The sequence below is a fragment of the Sinohyriopsis cumingii genome, chromosome 1 (genome assembly GCF_028554795.1).
Source record: "Sinohyriopsis cumingii isolate HCF-2022 chromosome 1, ASM2855479v2, whole genome shotgun sequence".
NCBI classification, from domain to species: domain Eukaryota; kingdom Metazoa; phylum Mollusca; class Bivalvia; order Unionida; family Unionidae; genus Sinohyriopsis; species Sinohyriopsis cumingii.
In genome coordinates this window covers 27,879,259-27,894,470 of record NC_142961.1, presented here as the reverse complement: position 1 = coordinate 27,894,470, position 15,212 = coordinate 27,879,259, and the positions used below count along the sequence as shown (strand labels likewise).

The 15,212-nt window shown below is 38.7% G+C and overlaps 1 protein-coding gene across 1 annotated transcript in view; it reads right to left on the bottom strand.

Moving 5' to 3' along the window:
- LOC149806591 (annexin A4-like) overlaps window positions 1–14,984 on the bottom strand; it is a 37,676-nt gene extending 22,692 nt beyond the window's left edge. Inside the window, exon 1 of the mRNA XM_089955281.1 lies at window positions 14,727–14,984. Within this exon, the coding sequence (XP_089811407.1) occupies window positions 14,727–14,732 (6 nt within the window). The 5' untranslated portion in view covers window positions 14,733–14,984. The remainder of the gene's footprint in view (window positions 1–14,726) is intronic.
- Between the last annotated feature and the right edge of the window lie 228 nt (window positions 14,985–15,212).

The following is a 15,212-nucleotide window of genomic DNA, read 5'->3' as shown; positions in this document are numbered from 1 at the left end:
GTGCAGACGGCTTTTAAATATCAGAACCTCAACGATTCCTATGATCTCTAATTGAAGACCGGTGTGCTTCTCATGGCTCCTTGCTGGCGTGTTGGAGACATTTTCTGACGCTTCGCTCAACAACAACAAAAAAGTAATACCGTCTCAGGCCGGCTCATCACATTTCATAGTGAATGAGCTGAGACGCTGTCCTGAACAAGACTGGTGGTAAGCTCAAATTGTTAAAAGACACTTTCTGCCGAGATCATATGTGGTATCATTTTCATTGTGAACTGATGTCACGCTAAAGCAAATAACCAGATATACCCAGACTACGAAAGTGATAGGCCAAAGAAATGGATAACATACATTGAGCCGAATAATTTCTGTGAATAGACCATGATGCAGAATCTGGCAAGTACGAGACTTTACGTGGTCGATTCACCAGATATAAGTGGAAACCCATATGACTACCTCGTTGAGGTCGACCTGGAGTATCCCGAGGAATTCCATTAGGTGCACAGCGACTACCTCCTGGTCACAGAAGCAATGTATGTCCGAAAGCGTTGGCTGAACGACTATCATAATTGTTTAGTGATCAACTAGTTCCAAGCCTGTGAAAAAGAAGCATACTATGTAGTCCATTTTCGAAAGCTCTAGCTCTATTCCACTCTCCGGATGCACATCATCAAGGTCCACGTTGTATTGGAGTTTGACCAAAGCATGTTGATGACACCATACATCCAGCTAAATATTAATCTCAGGACTTTGGTGAAGACTGGCTTTGAGAATGTCTTCTTCAAGCTCATGAACAATTCAGTCCCAGGGAAAGCCATAGAAAATCCGAGAAAAAAGATCCGGGTCGACCTGGTAACACTGAAAAATGAGAAATACGAAATGTATCGCCTGGTTGCGAACCCGGCATTAAAGAGATGGCAAATCTTTAATAGAAACTTTGCTGATGTTCATACAACAAAGCCAACCTTATCCTCAAATGCCAGATCTACATGGGAATGTCGATCCTGCGCGTGAGCAAGCTCCTAATTTATGACTTCTATTACAACCGCATCAAATTCAGATTTCATAAAAGGGATAATCTGCTGTACACAGACACCGGCAGCCTGCTCAGCAGCGTCGAAACAGAAGATGTATACCTAGCTATTAAAGAGGACGCTACCCTGTACAACACCAGTGACTAAGCGGCTGGCTATCCAGTGTCCAACAGCGTAAATAAAAAGGTCCGTGGAAACTTAAGGACAAATGCAAATGGATGCCTCAACATGGTATTTGAGGGCAGGTGGTGCTCTTTGATTTAAACCAACTGACCTACAGTCCGTGCAGACATAGCTTGATTGGCATCAGTAGGTTTTGTTCTACCTGTGAACCCTGGTATTTCAACGTTGATGGTTGCCACAAAGGCAGACAGACGACGCATCCACTGTTGGCTCACTATTATTTGGACTCAAAACAAAATCTTCTGGGATTACGGGTGCTCAAACTGTCACTCGACTAATGTGACGATGAACCTCTCCACAATGCTCTGCACACGGTGGACGCCGGCTTCGTCCCACCTTTCATGTACGCCTGGCTTGGCTAAGACTTTCGAAACGTGCTCATAAATTTCAAGCTGTGATCAACTTTCAGTAGATTGTGATCAAAGGTTAAGCCTCCTTGTAATGACTAGCGACGTCACCCACGGTCTTTGACATCGATCACGTCCTAATAGTGACGTTTCGGGCATTATTCCCGGGAGTCAGTATCCATAATGTTTTCATTCCGTCAGCTACTGGCATGCACAACGATTTTCGTCGCAAGCCACCGGCAATAATTTTCTGCGCTATTTTATCTCTCTTGGTTGCAGGTGCTGATATTTGTTTGTTTGTTATGGTTACTCATAAATTAAAGTACGCCATCAACAACATATTTTAAAGATCTCCTATACATCAATAAAGGGCCCGTTTAATCAATCGACAAGTGACTATGCAAAAAATGAAACTCTGACACATTCAAACAGTATCAATGGTATTGCTGGGTCACAACAGCGAGAAGTATTTACTTTTGCTCGCAGTGACTGGTTAAGCAGGTTTATGCAAATTCATAAAAACAAGGAAATCTTTGCACAGGCAACCACGGGTGATAAAAGAGCACTGCTGATCACCGCATGTGTCTTGCAACGATGGCAAACAAGCAGCCATTGATCTAGCTATAGGGCAAATCCCACGCCCAATTGCCTTTTGGGACTCAATAGCGGTACAAATACATGGACTTGTCAACTAGATATATTCATCGACCACATTGCCGACGGTGGCGAGACCCCTGATAATAGACATCCACTCATACGTTTGATGCTTAAGTTGTTGTTGTTGTTGTTGTGGGATTTAACGCCATTTTTCAGCACACGATAGGCTATGCATGGCGGCCAGTATTAATGGTGGAGGAAGAACCCGGGAAAACCCCGGGAAGAACCACCGACCCACGAGAAGCTACTGGCAAGCTTTCTCACATATCCACATTGGCCGAATCCTAGACTCGAACCCACGCAGACAGAGGTGAGATGGCAGTGATCCGTAACGGAGAGCACTTTAGACCACTCAGTGCCCCTTGATGCTTAAGTGAGAACATGTAAAAGTCAGAAAGCTACCAATCTGTGAGCCGTTCTCTGCTTTTTCCCTAGTCACAGTATTATGAAACATGCAAAATCTTCGACAACTTGGTAAGTTTGTTCGACCCGCTGTTCGTCTTTCTTTCTTTCACTATGATATTCCAGCCTTTTCAAGGCGACTGAGTTCCTCGTCTAGTCATTTTATATATCTAAGAGGCTGAAGATAAGACGTTATTAAGTACTCCGCCGAATATTACCGCTGAAGAGGTCATTTGGCAGCCGTGATGATATTAAAAGGAATGATGCCCTGATTAATTAGCATTTCATGTGTTTGTGATGGTAATGGCCTTTGCTGCGTCTTCAAGTCCAGGCAAATAAGGTCCAATAATTTCATTTTAACAAGCATTTGGCAATAACCGAATACCCAACTCCAAGGTCGCCGAGTACTGCTCCAAGGCAGTATAGGTTTCCAATGTCACTGGTTGACTGTGATGCTTATATCTCGCAGACTACTATACCATATCATAAGGATCGTGCACGTGTCTAATAGTGGCTACTAGCGCCTATAATGTTTTTAGTTGCTACGGGCCTATTACGTTTGTGGTAGAGCTTGCCTGGCACGCTACCGTATTCCTGTTCGAACAACTACCTCGGCGAGACGTGGCATAGGGAATACGTGACGTCATCCGTATAAGCTAGGCTGAAGTAAGTAGCATATAATGACATTCGGCCATCTTCCACTCGCGACGTGCTTGGCTGTGCGACGCGAGTGTCCGCATTTTTCTCAGTCCTATCGTTGTTTACACATAGCAGCAAGCCATTTACCAGCAAGAACTATACCTAGGTTTTAAGCACTGGAAACATATAACACTTTCTAAGATGGTACCGGTGACAGCTCCACTTTGTTACCGATGACAGTGGTAACTTCGGTTCCGCATCTACATTCATCTTTTGCTATATTTTTCAACATTCCGAAATATCATACCACCTGTAACTGGTGCTAGTACCGGGCCATACCTAAGTAGATAATGCCCTTATGCCCATCATTGAGGTCTGTGTGAGCAAATCTATTAAATCCCTCAGGTGGTGATCGCGGTTTTCTGTTGGCAGAATGTGGCTCACAACCGCTGTGCAAAGACCAGGCTGAGACAACTCCGGTGAAGCAGTCATCCTGATCATCAGTTCAGCCCCATATATGGCATAAGTCTTTGTTATCGTTTTGCAAAGGTGAAAGGTCAGCCTATGTATTTTTCCGCGCTCCAGAAGTCACTAACTCAGAGACAGTAGGTCACATTGACATACTAGAGTTTTCCCTGCACTTGTGTGGGCCGTCGTTGTATCGTTCGGTTTGGCTGCCAACTTATAAAGTAGCACCTCGGTATCAAACTCACAACTTCTCTCATGGCTTTTGTGAAATTTTGGATATGGTTCACTGATCGCCTGACTTTTAGTAGTACGTAGTCAAATGCCACAAGTATTTTGGTGTGGCTGGCGATGTATACAATAAAAGGCCACCAAATCAAACATCACCGAGTGCTCTCAAGGAGGCAAAAACGAACTGGTAGGATGCTGATCATTTTGTGCACAGAAGGAACTTGCCGAACTTTCCTCTTAAATAAAGTCCGCTCAACACGGCTTCTGAATGATGCAATTTTCTCTCCGCGTGCCCCTACACGAGTCTCGTCTTTGTACTAAATGGGGGCTATCCATGATGTCTGCTTGCAGAAATCACGTGCAAGTGTGTTCTACTTTGTGCTATAATCCATACGCTGATGCTGGCATGTTCATCGACATAAGTGAGCTATTTTGAGGGTCGTTTCCTTATGACAGACGCTAGAAAGAAAGCAGAATGATGGTATACTCAACTTTTTAGAGAGCGCACAAAGCAAGGTATCCAGTTCATGGTCATCAGGGTTGAGTAGAGCTACTCTTGTGTCTTTCTTTCCTCTTGCTCATGCCTATCGCACGCCTTGTTGCTACGTACAGTAGTACAGTATAGCAGATGATAGCGATCCAATTAAAGTTGTAAATTGTCAGTTGTTAAATATATCGTGCAAGCAACTAAAGGTACAGATGGGCGGTGTTGTCGTGGCTTGCTAATAGATGGCTGACACAGACTGCACATTTTGTAAATTTAGATGCGCGTCTATGATGATGTTTATGCACATACTTCCGCCTGAGACTTTTTTCGATTTTCAGCGTTACGCATTCAGTCGGGTTTTAGATACGCCTTAATGATCCATGAAATGTGGGCTCTTACTTTGATTTAATATCGATGACAAAGGCAAACCTGTTTGGTAGCATGCACCAATATCCACCAGCTCCGCACCCTTCATAGACTCTTTCGCCATTATTTATATGGCATTTTACCACTGCTGGTATTGCGCATGTCCATACACATGTATCTGGTTTAGCGTTATCGACACTTTTTTGATCAGGGAGTTTTATAAATACTCAGTATTGTGTGCGAAATCAGTGCCAATTGCCACATCCTCCAAGAGCATAACTACGAGCTTCTCATTAGCTTGTTTAGCTTCATGTTCTGCATACTGTCACCGTTATTTAGCACCTTCCTGTGATAGTGAAGCACTCAGCTATACATCTTTCCCATGTACTGCTGCCACATCTGGCGATCGAGATCTATATGGGTCTCGACGTCGAACTCGGAAGGGTTGCAACACAGGGTCAAATATCCCAAAATAAACCGCTGTCTGTGATTTATGGTGACTGGGTTATTACTCAACAAGTCCGTTGCGGATTCCCCTACACAATGCTTGTGGCGGTGAGAGCGGAATGGGTCGGATTTGTTTAAGTATTGGGACATGTTCTCTGTAATATTGGATATCATAGTTTTCTGTTCAATTAGAGAGCTTCGTTTCTTGCCTAATATGTGTTAAGTACGCGACCCTTAAGGCGGCGATGGTTGTATTAACAACGACAACATCGCGGCCTATTAAACCTCGCGGGTTATGATTTTAGTCTCTGGGGTAAACTGGGGCGGTGTCCCAGATGATATCGGATCTCCGCTGCCAAAGAAGCCTGGGTTGTTGTACGGGATCTGTATGCAACTAGCGCTGAAAGAAACAGTACAAAGTGGTAAACTCTATCACTCTTGAAAGTACAAAATAAGCACTAGTGCTCGCATGAGTACAAACAACACGCACCCTTCAAGTCTTAGTGGCTATGTCTTCTTTTGCTGAGACACTCCGAGATTATTCAGACAATCGTTTCAGTTTTCCCCAGGGACCGAAATCCCCGGCCGCGAGGTGTTTGTTGTTAACACGGCAAGTATGGAACGTCATGACCATATTGTATCATCTTTAGTCTGGCAAGTATGGAACGTCATGCCCATGATGGATTATCTCTAGTGTGGTCTTATGTCATGTGTTTATGCTCGCATTGACAGTAACAAGAAAGAGTGAAAACAACAAGCTTTGAAAAAAAAATACATTAATTTATTTCCCTGGAAAAATTCGGTAAAATTGAAGGAAAAAATGAACTTCAGGTTTTATAGAATCAATTCCAAAAATAATCCAAGAATAATCCACAAATAAAATTTTTGAAGTCCTAATAACAAAATGTTCAACTAATTTCAAGTTCGAATCCCGACGAAAAATACAAGATGGAAGACGATGACGTATGGTGAAATCTGTAGTGTTCTACAGTTCCTTATAGAAACAAGAATTACCACTCCGGTTTCTGATAGCTGAATATTTTTTTTATTTAAAAAAACTGTCCTTGTTCAACAATTTTACATGAGCACACGTATTTTCCAGAAAAATAACAGAATGAATGCTTTTGAATCGAAGTAATCTGAAATAATTCCAATCCAAGTAATTTGATATAACTCCAAACAGCACAACATACAACTTCCAGTGTAACAGCCCAGCTTCTACTGAGAATAACTCTCCAAAACAGAGGTTATATCGTCTTCTAAAACGTGAACAATGGGTCACGTGGTCATTTTCTAGAAGCTTGTAGAAATTGTTAAAGGTCGCGTACACCCAGTGTGAATCTGACGAAAACCAGTCATTTTACTCTAAGAAATAATAATGTAAAAAAATTTGTTTACATTATAAACACATAGTCCAATCATGACCTCGACAATAACCATTCATTTTAAAATAAAAATAGAACTTGTTTACGTGGCTGCTACAAATTTTGAATCAAGGTCAGGATCTAGATCAACACCTAGTGTTTCTAAAACAAACAATCAAGGTCAAACTATTTTCTGAAAAAAGTATCATCTCTAGAGAATAAATTCATATTACAATAGCAGGTAATATAAAAAAAACTGAAAAACAATTAAACTGAAATAAATATATATTAAATCAGATATAATTAAATCAAATATACATAACATGTGGCAAGTGGGAAACGTCATGGCCATGATGGATCATCCTTAGTCTGGCAAGTATGGAACGTAACGGCCAGATTGTATCATCTCTAGTCTGGCAAGTATGGAACACCATGGCCATGATGGATCATTCTTAGTCTGGCAAGTATGGAACGTCTGTGGCACGGCGTATCATCTCTAGTCCTGCAAGTATGGAACGTCGTGACCATGATGCATCATCTCTATAGGGTGGCAAAATATGGATGAAAGATCGACACGGCGATGATGTATCACCCCAAGCCTGGCAAGTATGGGTGAATTAAAGAACAGCATGGCCAGGATTTATCACCTCACAGTCTAGCAAGTATGAATCAAAGTATGTCATGTCCATGATGGTTCACACCCTAGCCTGATAAGGATGGGTCAGCGAACTTTGTGGCAACGGAGCATCACTCCTAGCCTGGCAAGTATGGGCTTTAAGAAGGTATTCTCCGTACTCAATAAACTTGCTCAAAATTGTCCGATTTGCTGAAAATTATTGTTACCAATCCCTATTTGATATAATATACTTCTTAGTAATTTTGTAGAGGTAATGTATACTTTTATATTGGACTATGTGTAAGACTAGAAATGGCCTATTATGTATAGCTTTATATCGGACTATGTATAAGACTGGAAATGGACTAATATGTATAGTTTTATATTGGATTATGCGTGAGACTGGAAATGGCCTATTATGTATAGTTTTATATCAGACTGTGTAAGACTGGAAATGGACTAATAGGTATAGTTTTATATCGGACTATGTGTAAGACTGGAAATGGACTAATATGTATAGTTTTATATCGGACTATGTGTAAGACTGGAAATGGCCTATTATGTATAGTTTTATATCGGACTATGTGTAAGACTGGAAATGGACTAATATGTAAAGTTTTATATCGGACTATGTGTAAGACTGGAAATGGCCTATTATGTATAGTTTTATATCGGACTGTGTAAGACTAGAAATGGACTAATAGGTATAGTTTTATATCAGACTGTGTGTACAACTAGAAATGGACTAATATGCATAGTTTTATATCGGACTATGTATAAGACTGGAAATGGACTAATATGTATAGTTTTATATCGGACTATGTGTGAGACTGGAAATGGATTAATATGTATAGTTTTATATCGGACTATATGTAAGACTGGAAATGGACTCATATGTATAGTTTTATATCGGATTATGTGTGAGACTGGAAATGGACTATTATGTATAGTTTTATATTGGTATAAGACTGAAAATGGACTAATATGTATAGTTTTATATCAGACTGTGTGTAAGACTGGAAATGGACTAATAGGTATAGTTTTATATCGGACTATGTGTAAGACTAGAAATGGCCTATTATGTATAGTTTTATATCGGACTATGTGTAAGACTGGAAATGGACTAATATGTAAAGTTTTATATCGGACTATGTGTAGGACTAGAAATGGCCTATTATGTATCAGATAGTTTTACATCAGACTGTGTAAGACTAGAAATGGACTAATAGGTATAGTTTTATATCGGACTATGTGTAAGACTGGAAATGGACTAATATGTAAAGTTTTATATCGGACTATGTGTAAGACTGGAAATGGACTAATATGTAAAGTTTTATATCGGACTATGTGTAAAACTGGAAATGGACTAATATGTAAAGTTTTATATCGGACTGTGTAAGACTGGAAATGGACTAATATGTAAAGTTTTATATCGGACTATGTGTAAGACTGGAAATGGACTAATATGTATAGTTTTATATCAGACTATGTGTAAGACTAGAAATGGACTAATATGCATAGTTTTATATCAGACTATGTGTTCGACTAGAAATGGACTAATATGCATAGTTTTATATCGCACTATGTATAAGACTGGAAATGGACTAATATGTATAGTTTTATATCAGACTATGTGTAAGACTAGAAATGGACTAATATGCATAGTTTTATATCAGACTATGTGTAAGACTAGAAATGGACTAATATGCATAGTTTTATATCGGACTATGTATAAGACTGGAAATGGACTAATATGTATAGTTTTATATCGGACTATGTGTGAGACTGGAAATGGATTAATATGTATAGTTTTATATCGGACTATATGTAAGACTGGAAATGGACTCATATGTATAGTTTTATATCGGATTATGCGTGAGACTGGAAATGGACTATTATGTGTAGTTTTATATCGGATTATGTATAAGACTGGAAATGGACTAATATGTATAGTTTTATATCGGACTATGTGTAAGACTAGAAATGGCCTATTATGTATAGTTTTATATCAGACTATGTGTAAGACTGGAAATGGACTAATATGTAAAGTTTTATATCGGACTGTGTAAGACTGGAAATGGACTAATATGTAAAGTTTTATATCGGACTATGTGTAAGACTGGAAATGGACTAATATGTATAGTTTTATATCAGACTATGTGTAAGACTAGAAATGGACTAATATGCATAGTTTTATATCAGACTATGTGTTCGACTAGAAATGGACTAATATGCATAGTTTTATATCGCACTATGTATAAGACTGGAAATGGACTAATATGTATAGTTTTATATCAGACTATGTGTAAGACTAGAAATGGACTAATATGCATAGTTTTATATCAGACTATGTGTAAGACTAGAAATGGACTAATATGCATAGTTTTATATCGGACTATGTATAAGACTGGAAATGGACTAATATGTATAGTTTTATATCGGACATTGTGTGAGACTGGAAATGGATTAATATGTATAGTTTTATATCGGACTATATGTAAGACTGGAAATGGACTCATATGTATAGTTTTATATCGGATTATGCGTGAGACTGGAAATGGACTATTATGTGTAGTTTTATATCGGATTATGTATAAGACTGGAAATGGACTAATATGTATAGTTTTATATCGGACTATGTGGAAGACTAGAAATGGCCTATTATGTATAGTTTTATATCAGACTATGTGTAAGACTGGAAATGGACTAATATGTAAAGTTTTATATCGGACTGTGTAAGACTGGAAATGGACTAATATGTAAAGTTTTATATCGGACTATGTGTAAGACTGGAAATGGACTAATATGTATAGTTTTATATCAGACTATGTGTAAGACTAGAAATGGACTAATATGCATAGTTTTATATCAGACTATGTGTTCGACTAGAAATGGACTAATATGCATAGTTTTATATCGCACTATGTATAAGACTGGAAATGGACTAATATGTATAGTTTTATATCAGACTATGTGTAAGACTAGAAATGGACTAATATGCATAGTTTTATATCAGACTATGTGTTCGACTAGAAATGGACTAATATGCATAGTTTTATATCGGACTATGTATAAGACTGGAAATGGACTAATATGTATAGTTTTATATCGGACTATGTGTGAGACTGGAAATGGATTAATATGTATAGTTTTATATCGGACTATATGTAAGACTGGAAATGGACTCATATGTATAGTTTTATATCGGATTATGCGTGAGACTGGAAATGGACTATTATGTGTAGTTTTATATCGGATTATGTATAAGACTGGAAATGGACTAATAGGTATAGTTTTATATCGGACTATGTGTAAGACTGGAAATGGACTAATATGTAAAGTTTTATATCGGACTATGTGTAAGACTAGAAATGGCCTATTATGTATAGTTTTATATCAGACTGTGTAAGACTAGAAATGGACTAATAGGTATAGTTTTATATCGGACTATGTGTAAGACTAGAAATGGCCTATTATGTATAGTTTTATATCGGACTATGTGTAAGACTAGAAATGGCCTATTATGTATAGTTTTATATCAGACTGTGTAAGACTAGAAATGGACTAATAGGTATAGTTTTATATCGGACTATGTGTAAGACTAGAAATGGCCTATTATGTATAGTTTTATATCAGACTGTGTAAGACTAGAAATGGACTAATATGTATAGTTTTATATCGGACTATGTGTAAGACTGGAAATGGCCTATTATGTGTAGTTTTATATCGGACTATGTGTAAGACTGGAAATGGACTAATATGTAAAGTTTTATATCGGACTATGTGTAAGACTGGAAATGGCCTATTATGTATAGTTTTATATCGGACTGGAAATGGACTAATATGTGACCCTATATTTAATTTGATGACAAAGACAAGTAAACGAACCTACGAAAAACAATATAGGCAAATATCTCTCTCACGTACACATACAACTCATTGCAAGACAACACTGGCAATCCATTGCATTACCTGAATCATTCCTTCAAATCGAGAAATATGCATAATGAGTTCACAAATGAAAAACCGTTCTCTATCCAGCTGTCGTGAAATCAATACATTTCAGCATACTGGATAAATGACATTCGCTATCGGTAAATTGCTTTAATCTGATTTTTAAATCAAGGCACTTGAATAAATAAAGCACATGGCGAATATCGAGTAGGCTTTTCAAGAGGAGGAAGAAGAAAAACTGGCGATAATGTGATGATGATAATGTAGCGACGACAATGATGAGTCCATAATCTATTAAATTCGTTCTTGTTCTACAACTGTATTGATGAAGTTTGTATTATTCTATATTATTATAACGACGGATATTATATCGAGAACACTCACTGACATCAGAGCTTTTTGTCAATTATCCTATTCACAGGCAAACTGATCAGTAATTAGTTAACATCCGAGAAAATTACTTCAACAACATAAATAACGATAGTTTCGATGGTGGTAATGAAAAGACGAATGGGTCATGTTAAATTAATGAACTCTCATTAAATATGTTATTTACCACTCTTCACTGTCGTAAGGATTAAGCGGTTTAGTAACGTAACTGTGATAGATAAAATATTCAACGCGAGTTGTTGTTCTGTATGTCACACATGAAAGTACATTTATATGTGGCGTTTGAAGTAGGTCGTAGACGGGGAACAACAAAAATCTTTTGTAGCGTTGGAGTCCGGTATAACATGCAAAAATAAATACTTTGTGCAAACTTGGCGCTGAGCCAGTATAGATTAGCAAATATGGCACGTTGTGCTATATTTATTTCTTACATTTATTTAAAATTCTACTTTTGTACATCTCGCCCACACTGCAATCTTAATGAAGCTAACACAACAATCATTTCGCTTCAAAACACTTGTGCATCTCGCCCACACAGCAATCGTAATGAAGGTAACACAACCAATTCACTGCAGAAAAAAAACACCCACATTATAAGGGTACCGTAAACGGCACATTACACACCCGCTGCATGTTTAAAAACCTTCTAGGTTAATTAATAAAATCTGCACAAAATCCATTTTTCTTCTTCCGGTCAAAGTGATCTTCACCTTTGACCCCATAATCAATATGCTTCTTCATTACCTTAAGTGCCAGCCATCAACAAAGTCTGCGCCAAGTCTGTGATGCATAAATAATGTTACCGTGCGAAAACGATTTTTCATGTTTCGGTCAGTGACCTTGCCATTTGGACCCTAAGTCAATAGCCTTTTTCTTTGCCCCAAGCGCGAGCCATCCACAAAGTTTGGATCATGTATTTAATGTGGAACGAATGTCATTGTGTGGACACCGTTTTTCTTCTTTCGGACACAGCGACCATGACAATTTACCTCTAAAATAGAAAACGGTTCTTCCTAGCACTAAATGCCAATGTTAAGTAATAGTACAATTTGGAGAAATGCATTATTGTGTGAAAATCCTTTCTCCTTTTTCAAAGTGAATTTTTTTTTTCTGACCATGAAAATCGGTAGAGTTTTTCAATTTACCAAGTGCAACCTATCCAGATAGCTGGGTAAATGAAGACCGCCGATAACTCAAGTAACTTTGTGGAAAATACTATCTTTAGTTTGGGTCTGTTTCAAGAAATTCTGATTCCCACTTGGTCGCGCGCCTGATACCTTGACCACAGTGAGTCACCGCGGTTCTAGAGAAAGAGAGAGGGAGAAGGGGATTATTCCGTGATTAATCTTAATCAACAGTCAGTTGCGGGCACTCATCACATTCAGATCTAAAAACTAGAGGGACCATTAATGGCGATTTGCCGTTCTCTCCTGATTGATAACAAAACATGTTTAACATTAGCAATACATTTTTCTCCTTTCCCATCGTCTTCCATCCACTCACGTTTACTTCGAGGAAATCATACGTTGCGAAAGTAGCACCAGCTTCTTGAACAAACATAAGCACGTGCAGTGGAGTGCATCAAATAAGCTTTTTAAGTGGTGATGAAAGCAGAATCATCCACTCTTTATCGTCATAAGATACGCTGTATTTTAATGGGTTTGTTGCTACGTGAATCATACTTTGAAGGTGAGTCATGCGGATCATCTGAAGAAAGATATGTAGACTGGTAATACGGGCTTAATATATATACATGAAAGCAAAGCTATGTTAGAAACTTCTTTTGTCGCCATCAAATCAAGCATAACATCTCAAAGCCAGCCTACTGTGAAAACCCAAGACAGTCCTAGCACATATCATTTACATGCATGGGGTTGTTTGGGCGATGGATGAATGTGTAAGTTGCAGCTGAAGTTTCCCCAAATAGGACTGCCTTTATTTAAATAAGCAACGTGAGAAGTACGAAACCCGGGTTTTATCACCCAACATATACAAATAGCATGTAAGATGGTATAATGGAAGTACATAATGCATGAATTTATTCACACGGGGCATTTGTTTAAAAGAAAATAATATGGACACAAAAGATGCACACGGGTCAGGGGCGGATCAAGTCAAGTGTTGGGGGTGGGTGGTTTACAAATTTCAAAAGGGGCCTGACTTTTCTCGAAAGGGTACGAAATCAAAAATCGATGTTACTCAAACCATGCATGTACAAGAATAAAACGATGGTCAAATTCTAAGTGACAAATGACTATATTTTGGTGTATTTTTACGTTTTTCGGGGGGGGAGGGGTAGCTTGGGGGTGTTCGCCTCCCCCCCCCCCCAATCCGGCCCTGCGGACTATTTTTAACACGGAAATAACCGATGAACCGATTAACGTAAGACGTATGCGGGCCATTTTTTAATATGGACACAACATCAGCGCCCTTGGAGCGTCTCAGGGGTTTTGGCAACGTCTGCTGTGGCTGTGCAGGCCTATGCGCGAGTGACAGTCCCTATTGCAGTTGGTGCAGACATTCTGGGAAGTCTGAGTTACTGGGGTTGCTGCTGCGCTCTTCTTTCCCTCGAGTTTCTTTGCCGACACAACATATGCACCGATTAACATAAGACGCACACGAACCGTCTTTAACATGGATGCACCGATTAACATAAGACGCTGGCTTTCGTCATCTTTGTATACAGACACTAATATTTTAAGGAATGCAAAATGCCGACGAATATGTTACGCTCTAATAGAAATATTGCTGTTTAAAGTTACAAAAGTATTCCGTACAGTTAAGCTGAGGTGGAGAAGAGAGATGCAGAAAGTGGAGTTAGTGCTGTGTGGAGATTGCATAAAGGGCTTAAATTGTAGTATAATTAACTATGTAAAGAGACAAACATTTCAATTTTTACAAAATTATTAATTCAGTCAGTCTACATGAATGATTTATAATGTAACAGATTTCCAACGGTACTTTTCGAACCACGCCCACTCTCTACAGCCATCGGACACTATTATTGCAAGAGACTCGATTTTCAACAATTAGTAATCATAAGTACAAAACCAATGAACTAATTGCCAGCGCAATACATTACATGCAACTGACACTATTATGGTTTAGTTACGAGTTATTATAAAGAAGAAGGAAAAAGAAACTTACTGTCATGTTTCAAGATTTCTGGTTTGGTCTGTTTCGCACAACTAACTTTCACCCAAGTACACACCTTTACTTCTCGACAACCTCGGCAAGTAAACGACAGGTAAAGTTGCCAGATGCCGGCGGGTCACGTGATGTAAGTGGTATGCGAAGTCGTCAAATCACACAGTTCATCATCTCCCACCTACATATAAACCATTAAAACTATGCAAAGCCGGCGGCGATATCGAGAATACTCAACAACTATTTTGCTTGCAAGCGGCTCAGGATCTTGTCTGACGTGTGCGTTCAAGTCAATATATCTGGTAAAATTAGACAGCCGTACTCGGTTGTTTTGGTTGCACGTCCGCAGTACGATAGCTAAAGCATTTTAATATTTTAGGACATGTAAATAGAAAGCAAATGACATAATTAGACTAATCAATCAATTTAGGCATACAAGGCGATACAATTTGTAATATAAACATGGGAATTTCGGTCTTAAAGGCA